Source organism: Pungitius pungitius, chromosome 5 (genome assembly GCF_949316345.1).
Source record: "Pungitius pungitius chromosome 5, fPunPun2.1, whole genome shotgun sequence".
In the NCBI taxonomy this organism is placed as follows: Eukaryota; Metazoa; Chordata; class Actinopteri; order Perciformes; family Gasterosteidae; genus Pungitius; species Pungitius pungitius.
Window position 1 is genome coordinate 18893554 of NC_084904.1, and position 23351 is coordinate 18916904.

At 43.5% G+C, this 23351-nt stretch overlaps 1 protein-coding gene across 1 annotated transcript; it reads right to left on the bottom strand.

Annotated features, from left to right (window-relative positions):
* Positions 1-5314: 5314 nt before the first annotated feature.
* On the bottom strand, positions 5315-22704 carry hk2 (hexokinase 2). The gene is made up of 18 exons (XM_037482783.2): positions 22427-22704; positions 20385-20547; positions 18849-18997; positions 17791-17910; positions 16384-16479; positions 14791-14890; positions 13886-14069; positions 13333-13494; positions 12914-13147; positions 11801-12105; positions 11532-11680; positions 11308-11427; positions 10113-10208; positions 8954-9053; positions 8645-8828; positions 7776-7931; positions 6437-6673; positions 5315-6289 (listed from the first exon to the last, which is right to left on the bottom strand). Exons 1-18 carry the CDS (start codon positions 22487-22489, stop codon positions 6145-6147), a joined length of 2763 nt encoding a protein of 920 aa, XP_037338680.2. The 5' UTR covers positions 22490-22704; the 3' UTR covers positions 5315-6144.
* Between the last annotated feature and the right edge of the window lie 647 nt (positions 22705-23351).

Here is a 23351-nt window from a genome sequence, read left to right on the forward strand (position 1 = left end):
GGTGTCAAACGAAATCACAGAAGTACAAGTGTAGCTACAATTAGGAGGGGGACTCACACACTTATGTCTTATTTATTTCCGTTTGTTAAGAAAAACATAACAAGAGACAGGGTTCATAAAAGGAGAGCATATATTTTTCATATTTTCTGCTGTATATTGAGGGGGGGGGGGCAGATTGTCATTTTCTTAATATTGGGGGTGGACACGACCCCCCCTCCCACCGCCCAAAGAATGCATGGTTACGCTCTTGCAAAGTTCTATTAAAAGGGTCCGTTACGTCAGGGCGCATCAGGACTTTGAGCAACCTGTTTCCACACCTTCACATAAGGTCGAACACAAAAGGTTCTGCTAGTGTCCGGTGCTCTGAAATGGCTTGAAGACGACCTGTACTTTTTGATGCAAAAGGAAAACAGTTTTCAGTGTTGGGTTATTAAATGTTAAACATTTACAGTGGAATGAATAATAATTTGATCTGCTGATCACTGCTGCTTTTGTAATTTTGAGAAACGGTCGATGATTGTAACGTTTTATTTAGCCGTGAGACACAGAATATAAAAAGAAAATGCCGAAAATCCCATCATGTAAAAGTGATACATTGATTTGCATGTGAGTGTGGGAAAATAAGCATTTGATCCTCCACCAACAAGCCCGAATTCTGGCTCCCACAGACCGGCAATTAGTCCCCTGGCTTGAAGAAAGTACTCCAAATCTCAACCTGTTACCCGTATAAAAGACCCCTGTCCACGGAATCTGTCGCTCAGATCCCAACCTGTCCCCCCCGGGACCAAAGAGCTGTCGCAGGATGTCAGGGAGAAGACCTACACGAGGCTGGAAGGGGCGACAAGAAAATAGTCGAGCAGCTCCGTGAGAAGGAGACAACTGTTGGTGCAATTACTTGGAAATGGAAGGAACACAAAAGGACATCTAATCTCCCCCCCCCGCCCGGCCTGGGGCTCCACGCAAGATCTCGCCCCGGGGGGGGGTAAAGGTGAGGCGTCAGTTCGGAACGACACAGGAGGAACTTCTTAATGATCTAAAGGCAGCTGGGACCAAACACTCTACGCCATGAGGGCTTCAAACCCTGCTGAAGAAGGTCCCGTGTCACCGTATATACCGTATAGAAGGTATGTGATCACATTTTCTGTTTTGTTCTGTGTCTCTCAGTCAGAAACACTTACAGCCTGTTCATTTCTTGGGCAAACTTCAGCAAGGGATCAAATAGTTTGTAATAAAATTTGAGTATGTTCTCATTTGCAGACACTCGAAAGATCAGAAGGATACTTGCACCAAGCAGTGAAGACTTTATCCAGAAATTGTTGAAGCAGAGAGAAGCAGCAGAATTAATAGGCAACACTAAACTAACAAAGCTACATAAAACATTGGTTTAAATTAAAGCCACTGCTTTAATGAAAACTATTGCTGCAGACATGAAAGACTTTGTACCATTCCAAAGCGATTTTGGTTATCCAAATGTCTTATTATACACGGATTGAGCGGTCAATCATCAAAACGTTCCACTCAAGGATCAAATGCCCAATTTTCTTCATTCATCACATTTCCGGCGACGAGCAAACCTGTGGAAGTTACGTAACACGCTCGCATTCTTCGTCTCCACACACCAAATTTCCCACGAAAATATTGACTAAAGCCTCAAGTAAAAAACACAAAAGGAAAAAAAGGCCTTGGGAGAAACGGCTCGTGTCTGGTCTGGGAGGCATGTATATTTTATGTTTACCTCCGTTTGAATTCCATGAGAAGACCTGCCACTTAACCGTCGCCATCACCACGGCAACCCCTGATTGCCGCTAGACAGGCACAGGTGCTTGAGATGAGCTAATTAGGGCGGTTTGTCACATGCAGAGACGCACGCGGGGGGGGGGCGAGATCTAAATTGTGCTCTTAGGCACAATGTTTCTCCCAATTGTTCTCGCAGGGATGGACTCGCAATGCTTATAGCGCACATAATGCTGTTGACAATTTGGGACATTGCGCAATGTGCCGCACCTCCAGCGCAAAAGGACACCTGTTGTGCACAGAGTGGCTGGAAATGATCAACTTGAATATCATGTTTTTTTTCACAAATAGTGCTACAGTGGCGCTGAAGGCCCATCCCCCTTATTGGTATACGTAGTGTTATAGCATGGTGGCCTTGCGCTGGTAGTTAGCAAAGTAAGCGGGGCCTGGGATTTGATCCGGACATAGCTAACCGCTTGCACTCTGTGGTCCAGGTCTCTACTCGATTGAATATTATTTATTCCATTTAAAGTTGTGACTTCACTCGTATTTATTTGAATGAGCCATGTAGGCAGACGTATTGTGTCGCGGGGGCCTTCCACAGTGGCTTTGTCTCCTGTCTTTTGTATTTTCCTGCCTCTTGTGTCCCCGCTTTAACTTCACTTCCTGCTCTGGTGTGTTTGATTGTCTGCTGTGTCCAATCAGGGACACAGCAGGAAACAATCAGCTGCACCTCCCCAGTGTGCTTAAACCAGGTGTGTCCCTTCGTCTCCTTGTGGGTTCTTTAGAAAATCTTGGGTAGCCTTTTGGTTTGCCTGATTTTGCCCAGTTTGGGAGTGTGTGCGTTTCTCTCGTGTCCCTGCACCTCTAGTGACAACGCAACAGGGCTCACTCTCCAGGGGTTGCAGCCGGCTGTTTGTTTGACGTTGGGCGATGGTGGTGCATGGAGTAGTGCAGTGGGGTGGGGGGCCGCAGGGTTGGTAGTTTGAATCCCGGCTGCCCCATGTGTCATGTTGAAGTGTCCCTGAGGAAGACGCCTAACCCCTAATTGCTCTCTGGGCAAAAATGCAATGCGTGGGTTATAATGCAATGTAAGTCGCTTTGGATAAAAGCGTCAGCTAAATAACATGTAATGTCACATGGACCAATTTTTTTTACATAAAAAAAATCATGGGGACATCTGTTAACGTCTTCAGCATCTAATACAGCAACATGAAATAATATGGCTCAAAATAAAGTGTGGGCACATCTGCCTCTTAAGAAACCGGGGTGTTCGTCGCCAGAAGGGGGGACTGACGTCATCTGGAAGCAGTACATTGCCTTGGAGCGCCTTCAGCAAAGTAACCAATCACCACAGCACATGTCATTCGCTCACATTCACTCAGAAATGTGCACACGCAGGATATTCCGTTCATATGGGTTAAGGTTTTGTACAAAGACCTCATTAATTATACCTGTCTTTCATGACTGAATGCTATATATTTACTCACAGTTCTTCTCATTCTGATTTATATTGCATACGGTACCACATAAACAGTGATGGCGGACAGGGGGGCTCGTTCTGGGGGTCCAACCCATTCGGTTTGGCCTTGAGCGGCTCTTACCCAATCATCTCCATTTTATAAGAGCTATACGAAGATCAGAAAACTTATGTGGTAAAATGAGTTTGGCCCTCAAGTGGAAATATCTGTTTTCTCTGTAATCCATCCATCAAGTAATCTGATGTTGGCTGATTGCACCCTATGTGGTTCAAATAAATCTGACGTGAACTGAACGATCCAATCTCTCTTGTGTTCTGTGGGTGTCTGCTACTGAAGGTTCCTGCTGGTGAGGCCCTGTGGTGCCTCCCCACGGGTTAGATGTATTTATGGTTAGCACTCAGAAGGTAAATCAGCCGGCCAAAACCGCTGGCACAGCTTTGCTCATCAAGAAAATAAACCACGAAAGGTCCAATTGGGCATAATTCGTTGTCATTTTTGCGACAAACAATAGTTTCGTGAGACAATGTCTTTGGACAGTGTTCAGTTGTCAAAGCGCACGGCCCGGATCCACCTGACATGCACGGGGTCGTTTTGAATAGATTTGGAATCGGTTGCCACTTGGCTGAACGCAGCAGATGGACCATCAAATGAGCCTTTTGGAGAGAAACCCCTCGGAAACAATACGCACTTAAAGGTTCCAACGCGTTTGGCAGACATTTTCCTCCAAGGCTCAACAAGATCAACAGACATGTCCTCCCACAGCTGAATCCTCTCACAGGGCCTGTGCATCTAAACCGGTGGGCCTTTCCCGGGGTTTATAAGGACATGCCGCACTCGAGTGGGGAGTGATCCCAAAATGCAAAACCCGGTCTCCTGCAATACAGTAAACTGCGTTGAGCCTCCGCTAATCCCGCCCCTGTGGAAGCACGATCCGGGATGAGGAGGCATCCTCGAACTATCCGACTTCATACATTCGTGGTTAACAAAAAACAAAAAAAACGGCGGATCTGACAGAGTTCCACTTTTACATGTCTTTTACTATTTAGCTTGACTTCATAAACATTTGTGATGATTATTTATGCAAAACCTCATTGTGTAAACAGAACAATTATAAAAGTGCATTCCCACTTTGTTCAAAAGAAAGAGACACACATTGTTGAGAATGTTCTAAAGAATAGAAGAGATCTTTCTTTCACCTTTACCTCCCTTTAGCAACAGGTGCCTTCTCTTTGTCTCAAACATTCTTTTCTCCAAAGTTTCATGTCTACGTGTGACCTTAGACATTTATACACAACACCTCATACATTACGGTGTTGTATAAGACGTTTTGCTTTCACACACTTTCTGTAGATCTATAAAGTGGTTTTAAAGTTGTTGTTTTTTACCACAGTATATGATTTTTCTAATGGTGAGGAATGTTGTTTTTTTATCTGCTCCTATAAAGAAAATGTAAACGCTGGAGAAAAACAACATTTAACTCCCCTGAATGTAGTTAACTAGAATAAGGGAATGATGTTTTGTGTCATTATGAGTTCTGTTTCAGTTCTGCGAAAAAAGGTGCAAGTAACTTTCAAATCTCTCCTTCTACCCCAAGCAAAGGATGTTTTCTTAGCACAACACATCCTCCAAAAGCAGTAATTGAAAGGAAATACATTTTAACAAATGAAAAAAACGGAATAAGACAAGGGTTTTTACTTGTTGACTACCGCGATTTAATTAACTTTTCCCTCCAGGTTAGCAATTTGCAAAGAGTAATCAAAATTATCTTTAAACACAGACTTCTACAAAACGGCATAATTATTATGCTCTGGTGCCAATTAAAGCGGTCCCCATTGTATTCTATCATTTATAATGTCTTGGGGTGGCACCTCGGCACAGCGGAACATAGAGAAGGTGTGGGAAGTTAAAAAAAGAAAGTTGGGAATAAAAAGGTGAGGCCGCTTCCCTGCAGTTCTCTGTGTGATTAGAACAAAGAGTGACTTCCACTGAAAGGAGACCAACAGCAGGTCCAGGCCAAACTTCATCAGGGCCGTCGCTGCTTTTACACTCTCGAGTAATAACGATCAGATTAGGAGTACAGCTGTTAACGTCTTGTATCCAAGTCACGAAGCAGACGATCTGATGTCGGTTGAATTAATTATAGGATATGTCGTCTTGGGAGATACTTAGTTTTAGAATGAGAGACAGATTAATATTCACATCAAGGTAATCAAACATACGGTGTAATCAGTAACCACTAAAATGCCATGTGATGTACTAATTACAAAAATGGGATTAGTTCCATACACAAGGACACGTTGTAGAAGCTGCAGACATAGTACTGGTCTTTTTATTTTTTCAACAACATAGCATTCAAACACGATGCAAAAGAGTTATGGAAACCAAATTAAAAAGTCTAAAAACCAAGTAGAGAAAGGTGGATCATTTCTTTAACCCTTTCGCTTTTCCCACCATATCAGAACCGAGAGAACCTCCAAGCTTTTGACCCCTGTTTAATCAACTGTTATGCTTAATAAGAAAAAATAAAAAAGGCATTATAGAACAATGTATTCTAAATGAAGAAATCACAAGGTTCATTTTTTTTCACCTCAGATCTGGAGAAGTTGCTGTATAAAAAACTTTTCCAATAGTCAATGCAGATAACAGACGCTATTAAAGAAACCTCAAGTCGGCCATGTGGAAAGCAGGGAGTGTAAAGAAGGAACCGCACATCGTGTAACAGCATCTCCTCTAACACACCAGCAAAACCGTCATTTCTGAAATCATTCTTCACCGCGTCAGCAGACACAATAAATATTCTTTCCAAAAACAAAGAAAAGTCAAATCTAACACTTCAGTACTAAAGCGCTAAACTCAGGCCAAGTCGGTTTGTAACTATCCTGTGGCGACCTCAGAGTGAGTCGCCCTGGTTCTACCGGGTTCTATCGGTTCAGGGCTGCCCTTCACTCTGCACCCTGCAGGCCACGGCGGTGATCAGCGCCGCCCCCTTCCCGCTCCCATCCTCCGACTTGTGGAAGGTCACCTGGCACTGCGGCGCCAAATCCTGTAACGTCTCCTGCATGATCCTGGAGAAACTTCCGGAAGAGAAAGGGGAGACAAGCACGAATGAACAAGTCATTTGCAAAACTTGAAGAAAAATGGAATGAATATCATCCTGCATTTCGATTTGAGCCCCCATCCATTTGTCCCCAACGGGTCATCGACGTGTACCAGCTCCTTACTGAGGGTGCGTCTTGTAAAGGGTGCCGTCCACTCCCACGGTGATGCACAGCTGGTTCAGGTTGCGGTTCTCCCGGATCTTGTCGACCACGGCGGCCAAACCAGCTGCGCAGAGCTGAGCGGCGCGGCTGGAAACCACGTGGCACACCTCCTTCACCAGCACGCTGTCGTCGCAGGTGGAGCTGGTGAGGCCCAGGTGCTGCAGGATGGAGCGGATCTGCCGCATGGCCAGACGGTCGCTTCGGGGGGGTAATGGAAGAAAAGGGGTTACACACGTGACGGAGACGGCTAACATGGTTAGGGATGAACTCTCTAGTTTAATTGATTTAACTCGCTTCAAAGGGTGCGATATTACAGTCGGTTGATTGCAGCTTAATTATTATTATGCACTCAAAAACAATTCCAACGGCACTTTATCATCACAAAAAAATGGGTTCACAATATTCAGTATTGTGACCCTTCATGTAAGGGGGCTGAGCACCGATTCTGGCCTTCCAATTGGTTCAACACAGGTATACAGTGTAGATAATGCCAGGACACAAAGCTTCTGACGTTTCCTGGGACGATGTTGCCGTGGTGACGCATTCCTAAACCACGACAGACGAAGGTGCATTTGGTACCCATGTGTCAATTTTAAGTTTCTTGGCGACATTCTCTAAACCCGAACTTCAATAACTTCTTTTTATGTGATCTCCTTGTGGATTTTTCTTTTCTTTTCAATTCGCTTTTTGTTAACAAACTTCTTCTTGGGAATTTAGAAGATCCACGGCGACCTTCGGCCGTGCAATCTTGTGTGAAAATAATAGGTTTTCAGCAATGAGGCGAGATCTCTGTGTCTTTGAATGAAGTGTGGTGTGCTCATTACTCACCGGTCTGACTATTGGTGTATTTCATCTAAGATAACATGTCCTCATGTGCTCCTAGTGGTTGGTAATCAAAAGCTTTATGTTTAAGCGGCCGTGGACGTGACGTGGCGGCCGTTTTACACAGATCTCCGACACACATCTGGCTGTTTGTAACTCGTTATCAAGTTTGTGATGATCACAGAAAGGCCGCGCCAACCCTCCACTTTGCCGCCGGGGTGCCGGGCGGCACGAGGGGCACGAGGGGCTTACGAATGCTGCTCGCAACTTCATTTTGTTTTTTTGTCTCTCAGGAACTTGAACAAACATGAGTTTATTTCATCTTAGAGACCGGTAAGCCATGAGCGACAGCATTCGCATGGATATAGATCACGTCTTATTGCTTTCGTCTCGGTCTCGATTTTCTTCACACATACTATATGGATTGCTTCTCACTTCTCCTAAAAAACCGAGTGTGAACCGGGTCCGTAAGACTCACCTTTCAATCTGCGCCAGGAACTTTGTCTCAAAGATGCAGCGGGTCTTGAGTCGCTCGGACAGTTTGCCTCTGAACAGCAAGCCCTTTTCGGTGAAATCTATCAGCACATTCCTCACTATCTCCCCCAGGTACATGCCGCTGATCATCTTCTCATACCTGGAAGAAAAAGGAGACTCATTGTTAACATTTACAGTGTTTTCACCCGCAAGGACGGACATTTTGGAATAATTTGGGCCTTTAAATTGCCCGTACGTGTGAGTGGTTGTTTCCGCCCTGCTTAAGTCAGATGACATCGATATGTGGAAGCCCAAATATGCTGCTGGATGCACATGATGTGCCATTTGAACACATCAGAGTTTTTGATCCACTTTAAGTGAAACACTGAATACCAACACAAATGCAGCTTATTATTATTTTCTACTAATGAATGAAATACTAGTGCAGCTCAGACACAAACTGTAGAATTGTTGGATCTAAACTGCGGCAACCGTAGAATCAAACAGTGAACTGCATCTGGATTTCCAGCATAATTCATCTTCCCACACAATACTGGAAGGGGCTCACAGCCTTGGACAGCAGACTCCTCTGCAATAAAGCTGATAGGGACTTTGTGGACATTCCTTTGTTGAGAGTTTACAACAGAACATTGACCTGTCTTCTCACTGCTGTGTTTTATTGAAGTGACTCAAATGTTGCCTTCAGTGAGCCTTTTCAGTTTCAAAATGTCTGTCCTTTGCACCTTTTGGCTAATTCATTTTTTACTTGGTTTGTGACTGGAATGGTGGAAGTCATTCTGTTTAATGGGAGTGTCGGCAGTGTTGGGTTTATGTTTTCCATGCACATGAAGAAATAAACTACCCATCCGTTACCTCTGTTTCCCAGGATTGTTAGAGGAATTATCAACGACGCGATCGAACTCGGTGCAGAAGTCATCAAGTTCGCCCATGTCCCCAAACGCTCCCCACTCCATGTTGACACACATCCGGCCGTGATCCCCCTCCACCAGCTCGATGTTCTGCATTTCCTCCATGAAGCACGCATTAGTCCCCGTGCCTGAGATCAAGAAATGTGGACGAGTATTAACCCGAGCACCGACATGGATGAGCTTCAAAGTTTACACACAAACACTGGACAGGATTTAAAAATGGCCGCTAGAGAGGAAGAGGGGGCAGACTTACCCACGATGAGCCCCACTTCACACTGGGGGTCTTCATAGCTGCAGGTCATCATGGTTCCCACTGTGTCATTGACCAACGCCACAAAGTTCAGGTCAAAATCCTGCAAGCAGCAACAAAGTGAACGACAATATAATATTGGAACCAAAGTATTTTGAACTAGAAGTATCTGATTTATGATAATTCAATTTAGATTCCTCTCCCTTGGATACGTTTGTCTTTGCTAATTGGTGATTGTAATTCAAGGTATCAAAGAGAAAACTACACTTTTCGCCCCTTCCCATGACTGTGTCAAATAAACTTTAGCAAAAACAGCACGTGAACGGGTCACAGGTCATCTCAAAGAGACGCCCCTAAACCCCAAAGGCATTTAACCGCTTGAGAGGAACTGCAGGCTCACAGCCTTGTGCTAACGGTAGCCAAAGGCTAAACAGACTGCTGTTTTTTTACATCTCCACCATCTAAGTCCTGATCGAAATCACTAAAGTAAACAGTTCAATAACAAAGGTTTTAACAATATCGTAAGTTACATGTCTAACTATAATAATTGCTTCTGCATTATCCAAACCCCATAACAAATAAATAAGTGACATATACACATTATTATAAGTAAATACTAATCACGCATTGATTTAAAAAAGAAACCAGCTTGTGATGAAACCATTAACAGTTACAACAGCGTGTGTATTGTATATGTCTGATTACGCGGTCCATTTAAATAAATGTCAGCGCTACTGATTCTTGTAGCGATTTCTTCATTAAACAACAACCCATAAAGGTTACACTGTCTGAGGCAGTTTTTGACTTCGGGTGTAAGCGCTTTAAGGGAGGGAGGATGAAGATGAATGAAGGGCAATGCAGCTGTAGACATTTAACATAAGAGATACGAATATGACACCTAAAAGAAATACACATCTCAAAATATTTCCCAGAGGGGATCCGCATTACAATTTAGTGTACTTTTACTTATTTCAAGTGTAAACCTCTTTCCGAAGACTAGAAAATCATTATTATTATAATCATTATTCTCGTAGTCAACACATTCAGCAGTGAAATATACACTTTCAACATGATTCAATCATGGCCATTATTTGTCTCCTCTCTAACTCGCGTGCATTCAAAAGCCACAGCTCTAACAAAGAATATTCTTGTGTTTACTGACCTGTCTGCGGCGGACGGCATCTTTAAGTAAAGTCAGGACATCTTGTCCCTCACAGCCACTGGCCTTGAAACCCTTTGTCCAGTTCAGAAGAATGCCCTGAACAAACAATAACATCAATTTGTGTGTGTGTGAGACTTTTAGAAAGAACAATAAACCATTATTAATGCTATATTACAGAATTGTAATCAAAATCAAAAGTGGTTGGTAATCATGTTTGGTACTTTTATAAACGCAGGAGAATATTTGTTTGACTTCATACTCATTTTCAATACTCAATTTGAGACACGTTTGTAAATGCAAAGGCCTGCTCAATTTTAATTTACAGATTTCCATTATTTTTACGACCAGAGGCACTGCAAGGTGTTATCAAGGTCTGACCAAAAGCTCACTATTTGCTCGAGGCCTATAACTCCAGCAAATACCTCATGCAAGATCATTTTTGGTATTCTGATCATGACTTACTTTTAATTTTTACTACGGCGGTCTTAAGTACGCCACATCAGCTACAGCTCCTAATTCTCAGATAACATTGTACTGAGCAGCTTGTGAAATCCACCGGAGCTTAAATTAGTGTAAGTTTATAGATTAGCATACACAATGCCCCCAAAACACAGTCTGACTATCCATTTTAACGGCGTCAGCAACACGATTAAGGAACCTGCTAAAGCTACGGCATCTGGCAAAACAACCAGTGCTGTCACTGTCGTGCTGTTCCCTGAAATAAAAGAGGAAATGGTTCCATGTGAAAAGGGCGTCACCACAGAGGGGTGAACGATGACTCAAAAGGAGCGGAAAAAAAGGATTTCAGCAGTTTGAGATCAGAACATGGACGTTGTAATCAATAGCCAATTACAATTGACTGTGGTATTTTTAGGCGACAAGAATAAATCATGAGTAGAATGCAGTGAAATGTAAGCACCATCTATGTTGGGTTTTTAAAATCAAATATGTTCAAAGTAATGAAACAAACCATCCATTCGTGATACACTTGGATAACAGCGGAGTATTTGCACACAACTCCCACGACAGGTCAATCAATAGCAGATGCAACCAAAGAAACTAAGTAAGTAATGCAAAACACACAAGAATTTGGAAATTGCAGAGTGCTGTGCCAGCTGGTTCTTAAATGTTTGTTTGTCCACCGTAGTCCAAATTATAGCTATTATTACACTTGTGAAGAATGTTGAAGCATTACCTGATCCAGTTTGCTTTGGTGACAGGGGAAGGAGAATGTAAATCCCAGAGGTATGGATGCTCCTTTCATGCCCATGTACTCAAGGAAGTCCCCGATGCAGCACACAATGTGGCCGAAAAGCTGGCGCGGGAGAAAAAGATACTCAAGTTAAACGTCTGAACCGAATGACATCGCAATCTTTTTGTCAGAGGACCAGTTTCACGTTTTGAAAGAGGGGTTCATACTTCATCCCCTGTGCCCTGCATGATCTCCTGTGGGATGCTGTAGATCTTGTGGTGCATTTCCACATTGCGTCCATTTCCACTTTTCAGTCGCACCAGCAGCACCCGAAAGGTGGAGCCCCCGAGGTCCAGAGCCAAGTAGTCGCCGTGCTCTGATCAGGGCAACAGAGACCGCAATCAGGGACATACACATGAAAGCAAAATAGATAAAGAACAGGAAAAAAAACGATATCGATATCAAGTGGAACATTGGCTTGTCTTTTCACGGCTACCTGTTCCATCTGGTGTGGATCTGACGAAGGTGGGAAGCATCTTGACACTCGCCTGCTCATGCGTGAGCTTAGACAGGCCTCGTGCCATTTCCTCACTCATTCGCCTCTTCACCTCCAGCAGCTTTTCGCGGCTCAGGCGCAGGGTGTCGAGGATGCGCTGACGCTCGGCGTGTTGCGCGGCGAGACGGTAGGCCACCGCCGTTACCATGGCGGCGCCTTTCCCACTGCCACACTGCGACTGCAGGAAGCGCACGTCGCAGTCCGGCACAAGCCGGCGTACCATCTTGTGGAGCCTCCTGGAGAACCTGAGACATGTGGATGTACTTTGTAATGTCTGTGGTTACAAGCATGGTCATTTACGATTCACTCCTTTTCAAATGCAATGACCAAAGCTACAAAGAGTCATTAGAAACGCTAAGCGTAACAACCAGAGTCACTAGGCCACATTGTATCGTGTACACAGGTAATCTTTGGGTCCTTTGCCTGGCTTGCCCCTCTCTCTCTTCCCCTCTATCCAACACTCACCTTTAATAAGAAAAGAAAAAGCTGGAACTGAACCGTAATTATGTGAAAGGTCAGATATTAGAAGGGTTACAAACATTATTAGTCGAGCTGTTGAACTCAACAAATAAAATATTATATATATAAATAATCAACATCAAAGGCTTGCTACTCTGAGACTTCATCAGACACTGAAGACACAGCTGATGCACCGCAGCTCAGATTCGTCCAAAGAACATCTTCGAATGGCCTTCCATTCATTTTTCTTTGGAAATGAGTTCTGAGAATAAACCTCTTTCCGAAGACTAGAAAATCATTATTATTATCATCATTATTCTTGTAGTCAACACATTCAGCAGTGAATGTATACTTCCAACATGACTAAATCATGGCCATTATTTGTCTCCTATCTAACTTGCGTGCATTCAAAAGTGACCCTGCTTATTCAATGCTGACATAAATGAGCTCATCAATGCCTGTAGCATAAATGAATACTATTAATAACATCAATAACATCACAAGGGCCTGTGTGTGTGTGTGTGTGTGTGTGTGTGTGTGTGTGTGTGTGTGTGTGTGTGTGTGTGTGTGTGTGTCTGTGTGTGAGACACCTACTCTGGATGATTTTTGTAAACTGAGCCGTCCACCCCAATAGTGGTACGCAGCTTCTCTGCTGCTTTGTTGTCCCGGATCTGTCGCAGCACCGCCACCAGAGTGGCGGCGCACAAGTGTGCGGCTCGAGTGGACACGATCTGACACACCCTCCGAGTGGTGGTGCAGTCCTCCTCCGACGGGTCCAGACCCAAGCCCTGTAGCACCTGCTCCGCACTCGCCAGACCTTCCTCACCCCTGCAGGTGAAGGAGAATAAAAATACACACACACACGAGGATGAGAACCTGTTGCCAATCCCAAATTATCAAATGATCCTACCGATCTTGGTGATAAGATGTTGGGTCGGAGTTAAACCAAACCGTCAAATTGAAGGTGTGCACTAAGTGTACACTTGAAAAAAAAAAAACATGGCCAAACTAACTTGTCATTCTCAATGGCGAAGATGTGGCTGGTGTTGAAGCTTCCAGTGGTGAGGAGCTGTGCCGTGGTCTTCCCCTGGAACAGCAGCCGCTCTTTGGTCATTCTCAACAGGATGAGACGCACCAGTTCCCCCATGTACAGGCCACTGATCATCTTCTCAAACCTGCACGGCAACACAAGAAACTGCTGTCACATGCTCCGGAGGGTGATTCACACCTTAAAAACAGACCAAACACAAATGCTGAACTCTAATGAAAGTGATTGTTTCAAGAATAACACTTTTGGATATTTATGTCAAGTTAAGAACTGCATAAATATCACAGTTTGTAAATAACTGACTGTGGGGAAATTTGCTCTATTCTCCGTAGAAATGTGAACTAGTACGGTGTTTTATTTGTTGTATTATTTAACTTACTAAATTATAGGTCAATATTACCGGATGTAAAATAAATTATAAAACCATTAAACATATTTTTTGTAGTTTCCCAGTAGAGCTACCACTGAGGGATGTTTAATGTTGAACTGGTCGACATGAGCTCAAAGACTATACTCACAGCTGCTTGCCGGGGTTTAGAGAGCCCGCATCGATTTCCCGGTCAATGTCGGTGCGCAAGTCCTCCAGGGTACCATCGTCTCCAAAAGCGCCCCACTCCGTGTTAACACACATCCGGCCCTCATCCCCGTCCAGCAGGTCAAGGTTCCTCATCTGCTCCATGTAGCAGGCATTGGTCCCCGTTCCTTGGGGGAAGGGATGTTAGCATCAAATTGACCAAGTAGTTGTCATTCAAAAATTCAAAAAACCTGGACTCTTCTTCTTCTACAGGCATTGGGGGGGAGTAGGGGGGGGGGCATTGACATGGACTCCAGGATACTTTGCAGCTCGTACAGGTGCACCGTTGAGAGACGACACTGATTGCCTGCATCGGCAATTGCATTCGGCGATGCAGGCAATTGGATGCGGAGGACTCCCTCATCCGAGTGTCTCAGGCTGTCTCCATCGACGGCAACGCGTATTATTTTGTGTGTTGACTAATACAGGGTCACTCAAGTTAATTGGTTCTCCTGTAGAAAACAAGCTCAATAACATCCTGGTTATGTTTTGCGAAAAAGAAGAAAGAAGGGCATCCGATCCCACTCTATCGGACACAAAGCCGACTGGCCCGCAGTAAAGACGTCTCAGGGACAGGTTCACCCACGAGGACACTTAAATCATTTGTTATTCCCCTGCTCATTTCTGTACACAGGATCACTCTTATTAGATGTGAATCAGACAACAAATGAAGGTTCACGGTCGTGATACCCGGTCATGTGCATGCCAGCTCGCTCTCGATCGGGAGCCTTTGTCAATGTTGTTAGCAACATCCAAGGTTTCCCTGTGCGACGCGTCGACACAGCATAAGGTACGGTCAAAAACCAATGCTGGCTATTTGAGGCGAGTTCGCATGCGGCGCGGACTCACCCACGATGAGGCCTATTTCACAGTGATGATCGTCGTAGCCACAGGTCATCATGGTTCCCACCGTGTCATTGATCACAGCCAAGATGTCCACGTCAAAGTCCTGCAATGAGATGGGATTTAATGGGATACATCGAAATCAACACACAGGCGCGTGTGGTTTTGACAGCACGGGCGGAACTTTGGATGCCAGACTGTGGCAAAGTATAAAACAGGGTTTATATACTACTCAAAACTACTTTTGAAACTTTTTTTAGGATACACTTCAGAATCATTAACGCCTCCGACGGCCCTCATCACTCGAGGTGTAATCTCAGCCCGCCGTTACCCACGTCACTTTCACAGAGCGCATGCAGAGGTGGCAGACACACCTAGACAAGCCCAAACTTGAGGAATTACTTAAAAAGGCTATAGGCCACCGGGTGAATTAAATACTTGACAAAAATGACAAGTGGTATATTTTGTCATTTTCAGGCCTTGACTCGTCCTTTGAGCTCTTGTTCTTGGTGTTGTTGGACTGAGTGTGAGACCTTCAAACACATCGTTTGCGACGCCTTCGTTTATTTAAAATAGCCTGCTGGCTCCTGCTCGGATCTGCATGTTGATCGCTGTGGATTTCGCCGGCAGATGGGATTCTCAACGTTGAAATAGTAACGATGAAGAAAACATATTAATGAGGACGTCTTCCTGTTGTTCGTAGTTCTAACGCGTCCTCGTCCTCTCTAGGCGACCCTCATCTCAGGCACCGAGAGGCAAGGGGAAACAACCACGTCCAATGGCCACCTAATCTCTCCACCCATCTGCAGCGTGTGTGCCAGGATGAGTTCGGAACCTTTGCTTAGTTCCCGCAGTTGTTTACTGGGCGTGTTTGCGCATTCGCCACGAACAAGCTGTTGGTACCGAACGTGCGCGGACGCTTCCCCTCGCATTGAAACATTGTCAACTTGCGTCGATCGGAGCCCTTTCCCCCCCCCCCCCCCCCGAGCACACCGGCGCGTCATCCCGCAGGCTCTTGGCGGCGTGCGCGCTCGCGCCACCTTGAGCCGAAGATTCGCCCCGCGTTCGACACACTAGCGATAAGCCACCCAGATGCTTCTCCTCCATTGGTGGGATTTAGGGAGGGAAAAGTGGGTCCGGCTGCTCGATTCTGAGTGAGTCAGAGGGGACTGATGGTCACTGCGAGCTGTCAGGGCTCTTTGGAGCTCATTTTGAGGAGAAATTCCCTCAAGCTTCAATCAGAGGGGGTCAGCGCAGCGCAACCCGCAGATTGAGCCGCTCCTTTGTGCTCAAGAAGATGTTTTCGTTTTAGGTCCGTAACAATAAAACTGCAGGTATATAACTACGACTTGGAAAGAAAAGTATACTATTTGTTGTTGTTGTTCACATTTTGGCTCTTTGTCACATTTCACATTGCCGTGATCACAGGTATGAAGGGGCTTGTGCTCTTTTTTTTCCGTTGTTACATTTCTTTGTATTATCTTCATAGACTAAACAAAATAGATGTCGAGGTCGTTGTAAGTTTGCACTCTTTGGGAACGTATATAAATAGAACATAATGTACCATGAAATTAGATTTTTTTTTTTTTTTACACTTACCCCTCGTTTTTTGATGGATTTCCTGAGAAGGCTGACCACGTCCTTTCCTTCTACTCCGCTTGACTTGAAGCTTTTGGTCCAAGACACCAGAACACTCTGCAAAAAGGAAAATGAAAGACATACAGATAAACAAAGATGATCTTCAGCTAGCCTGACCTTAGGTATTTAAAAATAATAATAGCTAAAATTATCAAAACCTCTAATAAACACCTACTTACATTTTACTACACTTTAGAGCATTACAACCAGAATATATGAATGAGATCAAACATCAAGTTTCTAGCCATACGATTGAGTTTGAAATGTTGAATTCCTTCCATTTCTAATGGATCCTTTTTCAAGAAGAGGTTATGAGAAAATATGAAAGTCACGATGAAGTAACAAAAACAATGTTCTTATTTAGATTAATTTTCTTACGTCTGAATAAAGGTTAAACTTTCAAAAATAGGTTGTGAATGTTTCCTGCATTAGGCTGTTGCTATTTTCCTTTTGTATTCTTTTCTATGAGTTTTTGAAGGACAGCTTTTTGTGTCATGTTTTTCTGCTTGGGAACCAATTAGCTTCGGTGACCCTGTATTACTCAGCAAAGAAATAACACGTTGCGGGTAACGTCTAATCGAGACAATGAAGCTTGTATTTATGTCCCCGTACTCTGATCCCCTTTGTTCACTTCCACATTCATATTGTATTCATACTTGAAATATCAGGAAACAGTTACTATTTACAGGTTGTCACGGACGTATTGTGCTACTACCTACTGATGATGGCATGTGTCCCACAATCACAAGTGGCTTCCATAAGCATTATGAACGAATGCCACATGTAGTATCTGCACTTAAAAAACATTTATGGACTTTGAAACTAAGCAAGAGAAAATCACGAGGTCTGCCATCCATTGAAGAAGATCTGATCTTCAACCAATCGATTGGTGGATGTGAACTGTCTGCATCGTTGAAGACCAATCTTTAATCTGTGATTCAACATAGAAACATTTCCACCATAAATTGGTGCAGAAAAAGTTTTGTTTTTTTTCCTTGGTGGTATTAAAGTTTTGACCCTGCCTCTCGTCCGGAAGAAAGCAGTCGCGTTGTCTTACTGCAGTCAAATGCAAAAGCTCCGTGCGTTGAGTCCAATCAGATTGCGGCTCATTTGAAAACAGCAGCTCATTAGTTTGACGCTTGTTGAAGAGACTTGATCGTTGTCATTGGGGGGAAAAATAGGTATGAATCCGATACGTGATCTGATACGGTGATTATTTGGGGGACGCCGAGGATTCTCATGCACTGAGCACCTCGCATTTGTTTGCCTCGTGCAAAAAAATCTCCTCACCCGGAGCACAAGAGTCCCACGCCATTGGTTTTGATCTCATTATCGCGTGTAGTAGATAAAATAACTTAAATCACTCACTTCATCCAACTTGGTCTGCTGGCAGGGGAAAGAGAAGGTGAAACCCAGAGGAAGCCTTTTCTCCTTTATGCCCAACTTCTCCAGGAAATTAGCCAGGCAATCAGCTATGTGGTCGAATAACTGCAGGACAAAGGAAAGGTCAGTTTTCTTATTAACCAAGTGCTCATTTTCCATGTGTGAGTGTATCAATATGCATACTGAACAGTCCAGAGTTGGGAGCGGAGCACCAGGAGCGTGTTGCCATTCTATTGTTTCCTTCGGCCTCAATCTTCTACTTTCATTTTCTCTCCCTCTGAATGGCTGTTTGGCAATAATCCATTTCATACAAAGATTCCTAATCGATCTTCTGATCCATCAGTCATCGGCTCAAAATGGGATTTAGTTATGAGTAAATGATCACAGGAAACAGCCGAAAGCTGTTCTCCATGTCTGTACATGGACACCCGACCCCCAAAACTGGAAGAATATAATTGATGAACGGATTGTTAGTCAATAGGAGCCCCTCCACTTCTTGATTCATTGATTTAATCAATGGTGTCTTGTGCACTGAATACCTTCCAATATGTACACGCGTCATTCTTTCTCCTCGCTCTGTGTACACCGAGGGGAGTATTGTCATGGACAACTTCTGGTTCCTGAAGCCGGTTACAAAATGGAACTTTTTTTATAGATGGCGAATATATTTGGATTTGTTAATCTCCTCCTCTCTTCTTTCTTTAAAGGCAAAGACAGATGTTGAAAACAAGCAGATCTCCAATTAAGACCTTCTGTCAGACCGTCGATTTACTAGAAATTTTCTGAAATTTCTAAATAAGCCTGAGGATAATTTGCAATATGTATGAAATATGGCATGTGTAAATGAATGAAAACAGATAAGAGTAGATATTTTTAGTGAGTTGAACTTGTAGCTGAATACATGATTCAAATTGTCCTTGGGGTTTCTGCATAATGCAGAAATGTTGGCATCCCATGACTTTCATCAAAGTTTTCACATTGATTTCTACAATGCAATCCATCAAACTGCTTGCGGCACTTGTTAGCTGTGTGTTATTTTTTACCTGTGACCCGCTGCCTCTCATGAGGTGTTCGGGAATGTCATAAATCTGATTTTCCATCTGCACCTCCGGCTTGCCATCAGCCATAACTTTCACCAGTAGCACCCGGAAGTTGGAGCCGCCAAGATCGAGGGCCAGGAATTCACCTTGCTCTTTGAACAAAGTTGAAATCACATATAACACCATACGTCACACATCAAACATCTGCCAAGTTCAGGTGCAAGGAATTCAACACGCTCCAAGAAACAGATGCAGAATATAAAAAGATACAATATAATATGTCACATGATATCACCCACCCACACACCCACCCCCACACACCTGTGGTGGGCTGTCAAGGTCAGCTAAGCCGTCTCTGCTGGCTTCACAAGGTTAAGAGCTATTTTATAATTTATTCATTTTTTATAAATACACAAAAAATATTTTCCCAATTTGCTTATTTTCTCATTGCACAGCTGTTGTCTTCCTCTGTTGCTCTGCTTCCAGTGCAGCTAGTTTCAAAGAGAGCTTTCCAGTGTGTCTCGACGTAAGACTTTGCAGATTTACAGTGTATGGGGACGATATTGTTGATAGCCATCGTCTTTAACCAATCAGATCTTGTTACAGCCATGTTGGGCTAGGTGGCCTCATGACTACGTCTGTATTAACGTACAGCATCAACGTGCATCCTGATTGGTCAGTGGGCAGTTAGTATTTAGTCAGAGCTTAGGGGGAACCTTGTCTGAAAAAGTGAACTCCATTTGTGTTTTTACGTATGCACGTGTTAAGTTTTTTATTGTCTTGTTTTTTATTTAATAGTATCCTCTAATGTAATTCATATTTGAACGCCCCGTGCTCTTGTGTTTTAGTGCAGCAGTTTGAATGGATTGTTTTGTTGTGTATAAATGTGACTGGTTTTTGTGTGTTTGCTCTTGTCATTGAGTTAACAACATTGATATGAATATGAATATATGCATTGTCTGTTAATTAAGCAGCATCCTGACATGCACGTATTCATGTATCTGCAGTTTGTATTCCTTGGTGTCCAGCTTCATGTAACCTTTTATTTCACTTTAGATGTTAGTGTTATGTGAAGTGTTTTACCAAAAAAAAAAGAATAACCTGTAACTGTGGCGTTGAAATGAGGTTATGAGTTAATTAAACTGTAGTGAGACGGCAAAGAAGGCCCAGGTAGAAAATATTTGACACACATCTAACAATATCAAGTGCCAGCAATTTACCTCGCTGTTTGAACAAAAATGGAACATATTACATTTTTTATTTAACGTGCCTCTCGGTCAAATATTATTGACGTTCCGGCAATGACGGAGTCTGAAAAGAACAAAGTGCCACCCGGGGCCTAAAGAAACAAGTCCGGACACTCGGTCTCCTGCTGGGTGACACCATGACTGACGGAATCAAATAGTGTTTTTCACATACAATATGTTGAAAGTGCAGAAAGTGTGAATGACATGGACCAGGGGCTATTGATCATTTAACAGCAGCCCAATACAAATGGATCCAATGTGACATCAATGATACCATTTTATAACTTATTACCTGTTCCATCAGGAGTGGAACGCACAAACGTGGGCAGCATCTTGACAGCGGCCGTGGGGTTGGTGTCTCTGCACAGGCCTTTGTCCATCTCTCTTCGAAATCTTATTGACAAATCCATAATGGTCTTATCCGACAGCTGAAAGTGGTCCAGGTATTTGTCCACCTAAATAATTGCAAAGGGGATGAAATATATCACGAAAATGTTGATAAAACAATGAAACACTATTTTAAAATTCTGTATTGAGAAAAAGCTCCAAAGCTCTGTACTGTGTAAAGCTTCCTGTCTGCAAGTTTCAATAGCGAGTGTATGAAATGATAATGAAAAACAACCTTTTTTGTTTTTTCCACTGCTCTTTGCATTGCTGGCTGATTCCATGCGTGAATCCTGTTTAAATGAACTGCAAGCAGAGCCGTATTTACTGGGCCTCCTAACGAGAAGAGCCGATCAGCTAACTGAACATATACCGGTCACAGGAGAGCGTTCCAACCTCTACCCCCACTCTGATGAAGCATTTGGACAAACTGGTTCTCCTGCATATAAAAAAAAACACTCCATCCAGCCTCACCGCTTTGCAGAGAGAGCCAACAGCTCCACTGCTCCCCACTCGGCCCCAAATATATCATGTTCATCCAGTTCAGTTGTTTGTTAATTAAAAAAGGTCAGTATTTAACCCGATCCCCCCTGTGAGACTGATTAATGCACTTAGCTCCGTGGGCTTCAGTGTCTGGATATCAGACACACAGAGGGCTCGGGGCGGCTCAGATTGGCAGCCACGCGTCCGGCGCCGTGTACCCACTCAGCCCCCTCTTCTTCAGGCTGTGCACACACGGCGTGGAGAGCAGATCACGGCAGTGTGATATGCCGCACGACAAACAAACAATGAGGAGACTTTTCGCACTGAGAGGAAAAATAAACAATCGTGCAGTAAAACTACGGAAGATTTAGTTTTGAGCTCCTAAGATTCAGCATCACCAACACCCTGACAATTGCAACCTTGATGGAAGTAAAAGCCAATAAAAGGCTGCTTTCAAGAGAACTCAAGAAGCCAAGAGCCCCGTGTTAAGTTCTTGTCAACAAATTCCAATCTTTAATTCTTTAAAGCAATTTGATGTTTGCTTTGTTTACTTTGAAAAGGGTCACCTTGCCCCCGACGTTCTGCACTTGTAGCTGGGCAAAACATTCGACAAATACCTTGTATGGAGGACAAGGTTCCACAGGCACCGCAATGTGAAACTGGAGATAGCAGCGTTTAGCCACAAATAGCTCGACAAAATGAGGTGAGATGGACTTTTCTGATTGAGACCATGGAAAACTGATTTTCCCATCTCATGTTATGACATAAAAAAAAGCCCAGCCTGCTAACTGGCACTTTTTGTCTTTCCCAGCGAAAGGTAAGCTAGGGGTGAGGAGTGAGTGGTGGAAACATAATATTTGCCTGGAATTGACCAAAGGAACAGGGGCAAATGCAGATAAAACCCTCCCAAAAAATATTCCAGTACAATGACAGCCAAAAGCAAGACAAATGGATAAATGAGTTCCAATCAATTGTGTTTTAGGAGTCACTGTACACCTGTATATGCAATGCAATGTGTAAGGAATTAGGTATTAAGCTTAAGCCATTACTACTATTTTATTCAGACATTATTACCCATTCACACCTCTGCGTTTCCTGCCTTCATGACACTAAAATATGCCCAGAAGGCGTTACATACATTGCTGGAAAGATGTGAATGCAGCACATGTGTGCATTGAACACCACCCGAATGCAATCATCAGCACATGCAATGTCCCAATAAATATATAATACACAATATGTGATGTGCACGTAGAGTGGATCGCTGGTTCGTACTCGCGTCAGAGCACGCTACGCCGTGCGGGTCCAGAGACGTCACTGAGTTCATTACGTTGACATTACCTTGACGTTACGTGCTGTGACACGGAGTCGGACCACTTTCACACAGTAAAGTTAGGCCTTCAGACATAACGTCCGAATGGACTAAACATCTCCCGGCGGGTGTTTAGCAGAGGTAGCGTTACTCACTGGATGCGCTTGGTCATCATGGTGCTCGGCGCAGAAATCAGCCAAATGACTCGGGGATAACATCTTACGGTCTTATGTGCGGCGACTTTAGACTTGAAAACGGTTGATCTCCGAGGACAGTTTAAAAAATACTAATAAACACTAATAAAAGAATTACTCCGTTTCTTGTCCAAACTCAAGGCTTCAAACTTTAAAGTTAGTTTGAAAACGCAGCAGTAGGAAACTGCCAACTTCCTGGAGTCGCTGGTATCTTGCTGACGTCATGCCGTGAAGCTGGCGCTGATTGGCTGCAATGAAGGCCCGTGACGATCTCTTTTTTTTCTACTAAAATATAGTCCATTGACGTAAAGGGGAGTGGACAAACCAATGCAACAACCAAAACAACACAACTGCAACTTCTGAGAAGCCTTCAGCATCATTTAGTTTTACTCATTAACGAGTGTTTCTGTTTTTTTTTCTTTTTTACTTATAGGCATCCAGTACTGTATTGAAGCACAGTTTCAATGCATTCAACTTTCAATGCACTCTTCATTCAACCACAGAGATATTTACTTTGGAGATTATGGATTTTAATCTAAAATGTATGATTACTATATATATTGACACTTGTGATATACTCCCCACACGGGCATCAGTCAGCCTTTGAGATATTGTACATTTCTCAGAGGCTGATGAAAACGCACAAGTGCCTCATGAAATAAGGCGTACATTGACATTTCAATATGTATGGCATAAATAGTTATGAGTTTAGAAAAGAATAGTTAGTTATGAGTTGAGAAAAGAACAGTAGCGATAATTTGTGTGAGGTTGATGTTCACAGCGGATAACAGCAAAAGAAAATGTAGCAATAACAATTCATCTGCATCTCGTCAATAAGCCAAACAAGGTATATGTTCTTGAGTATGACCTTGCAAACCTCTGCTCC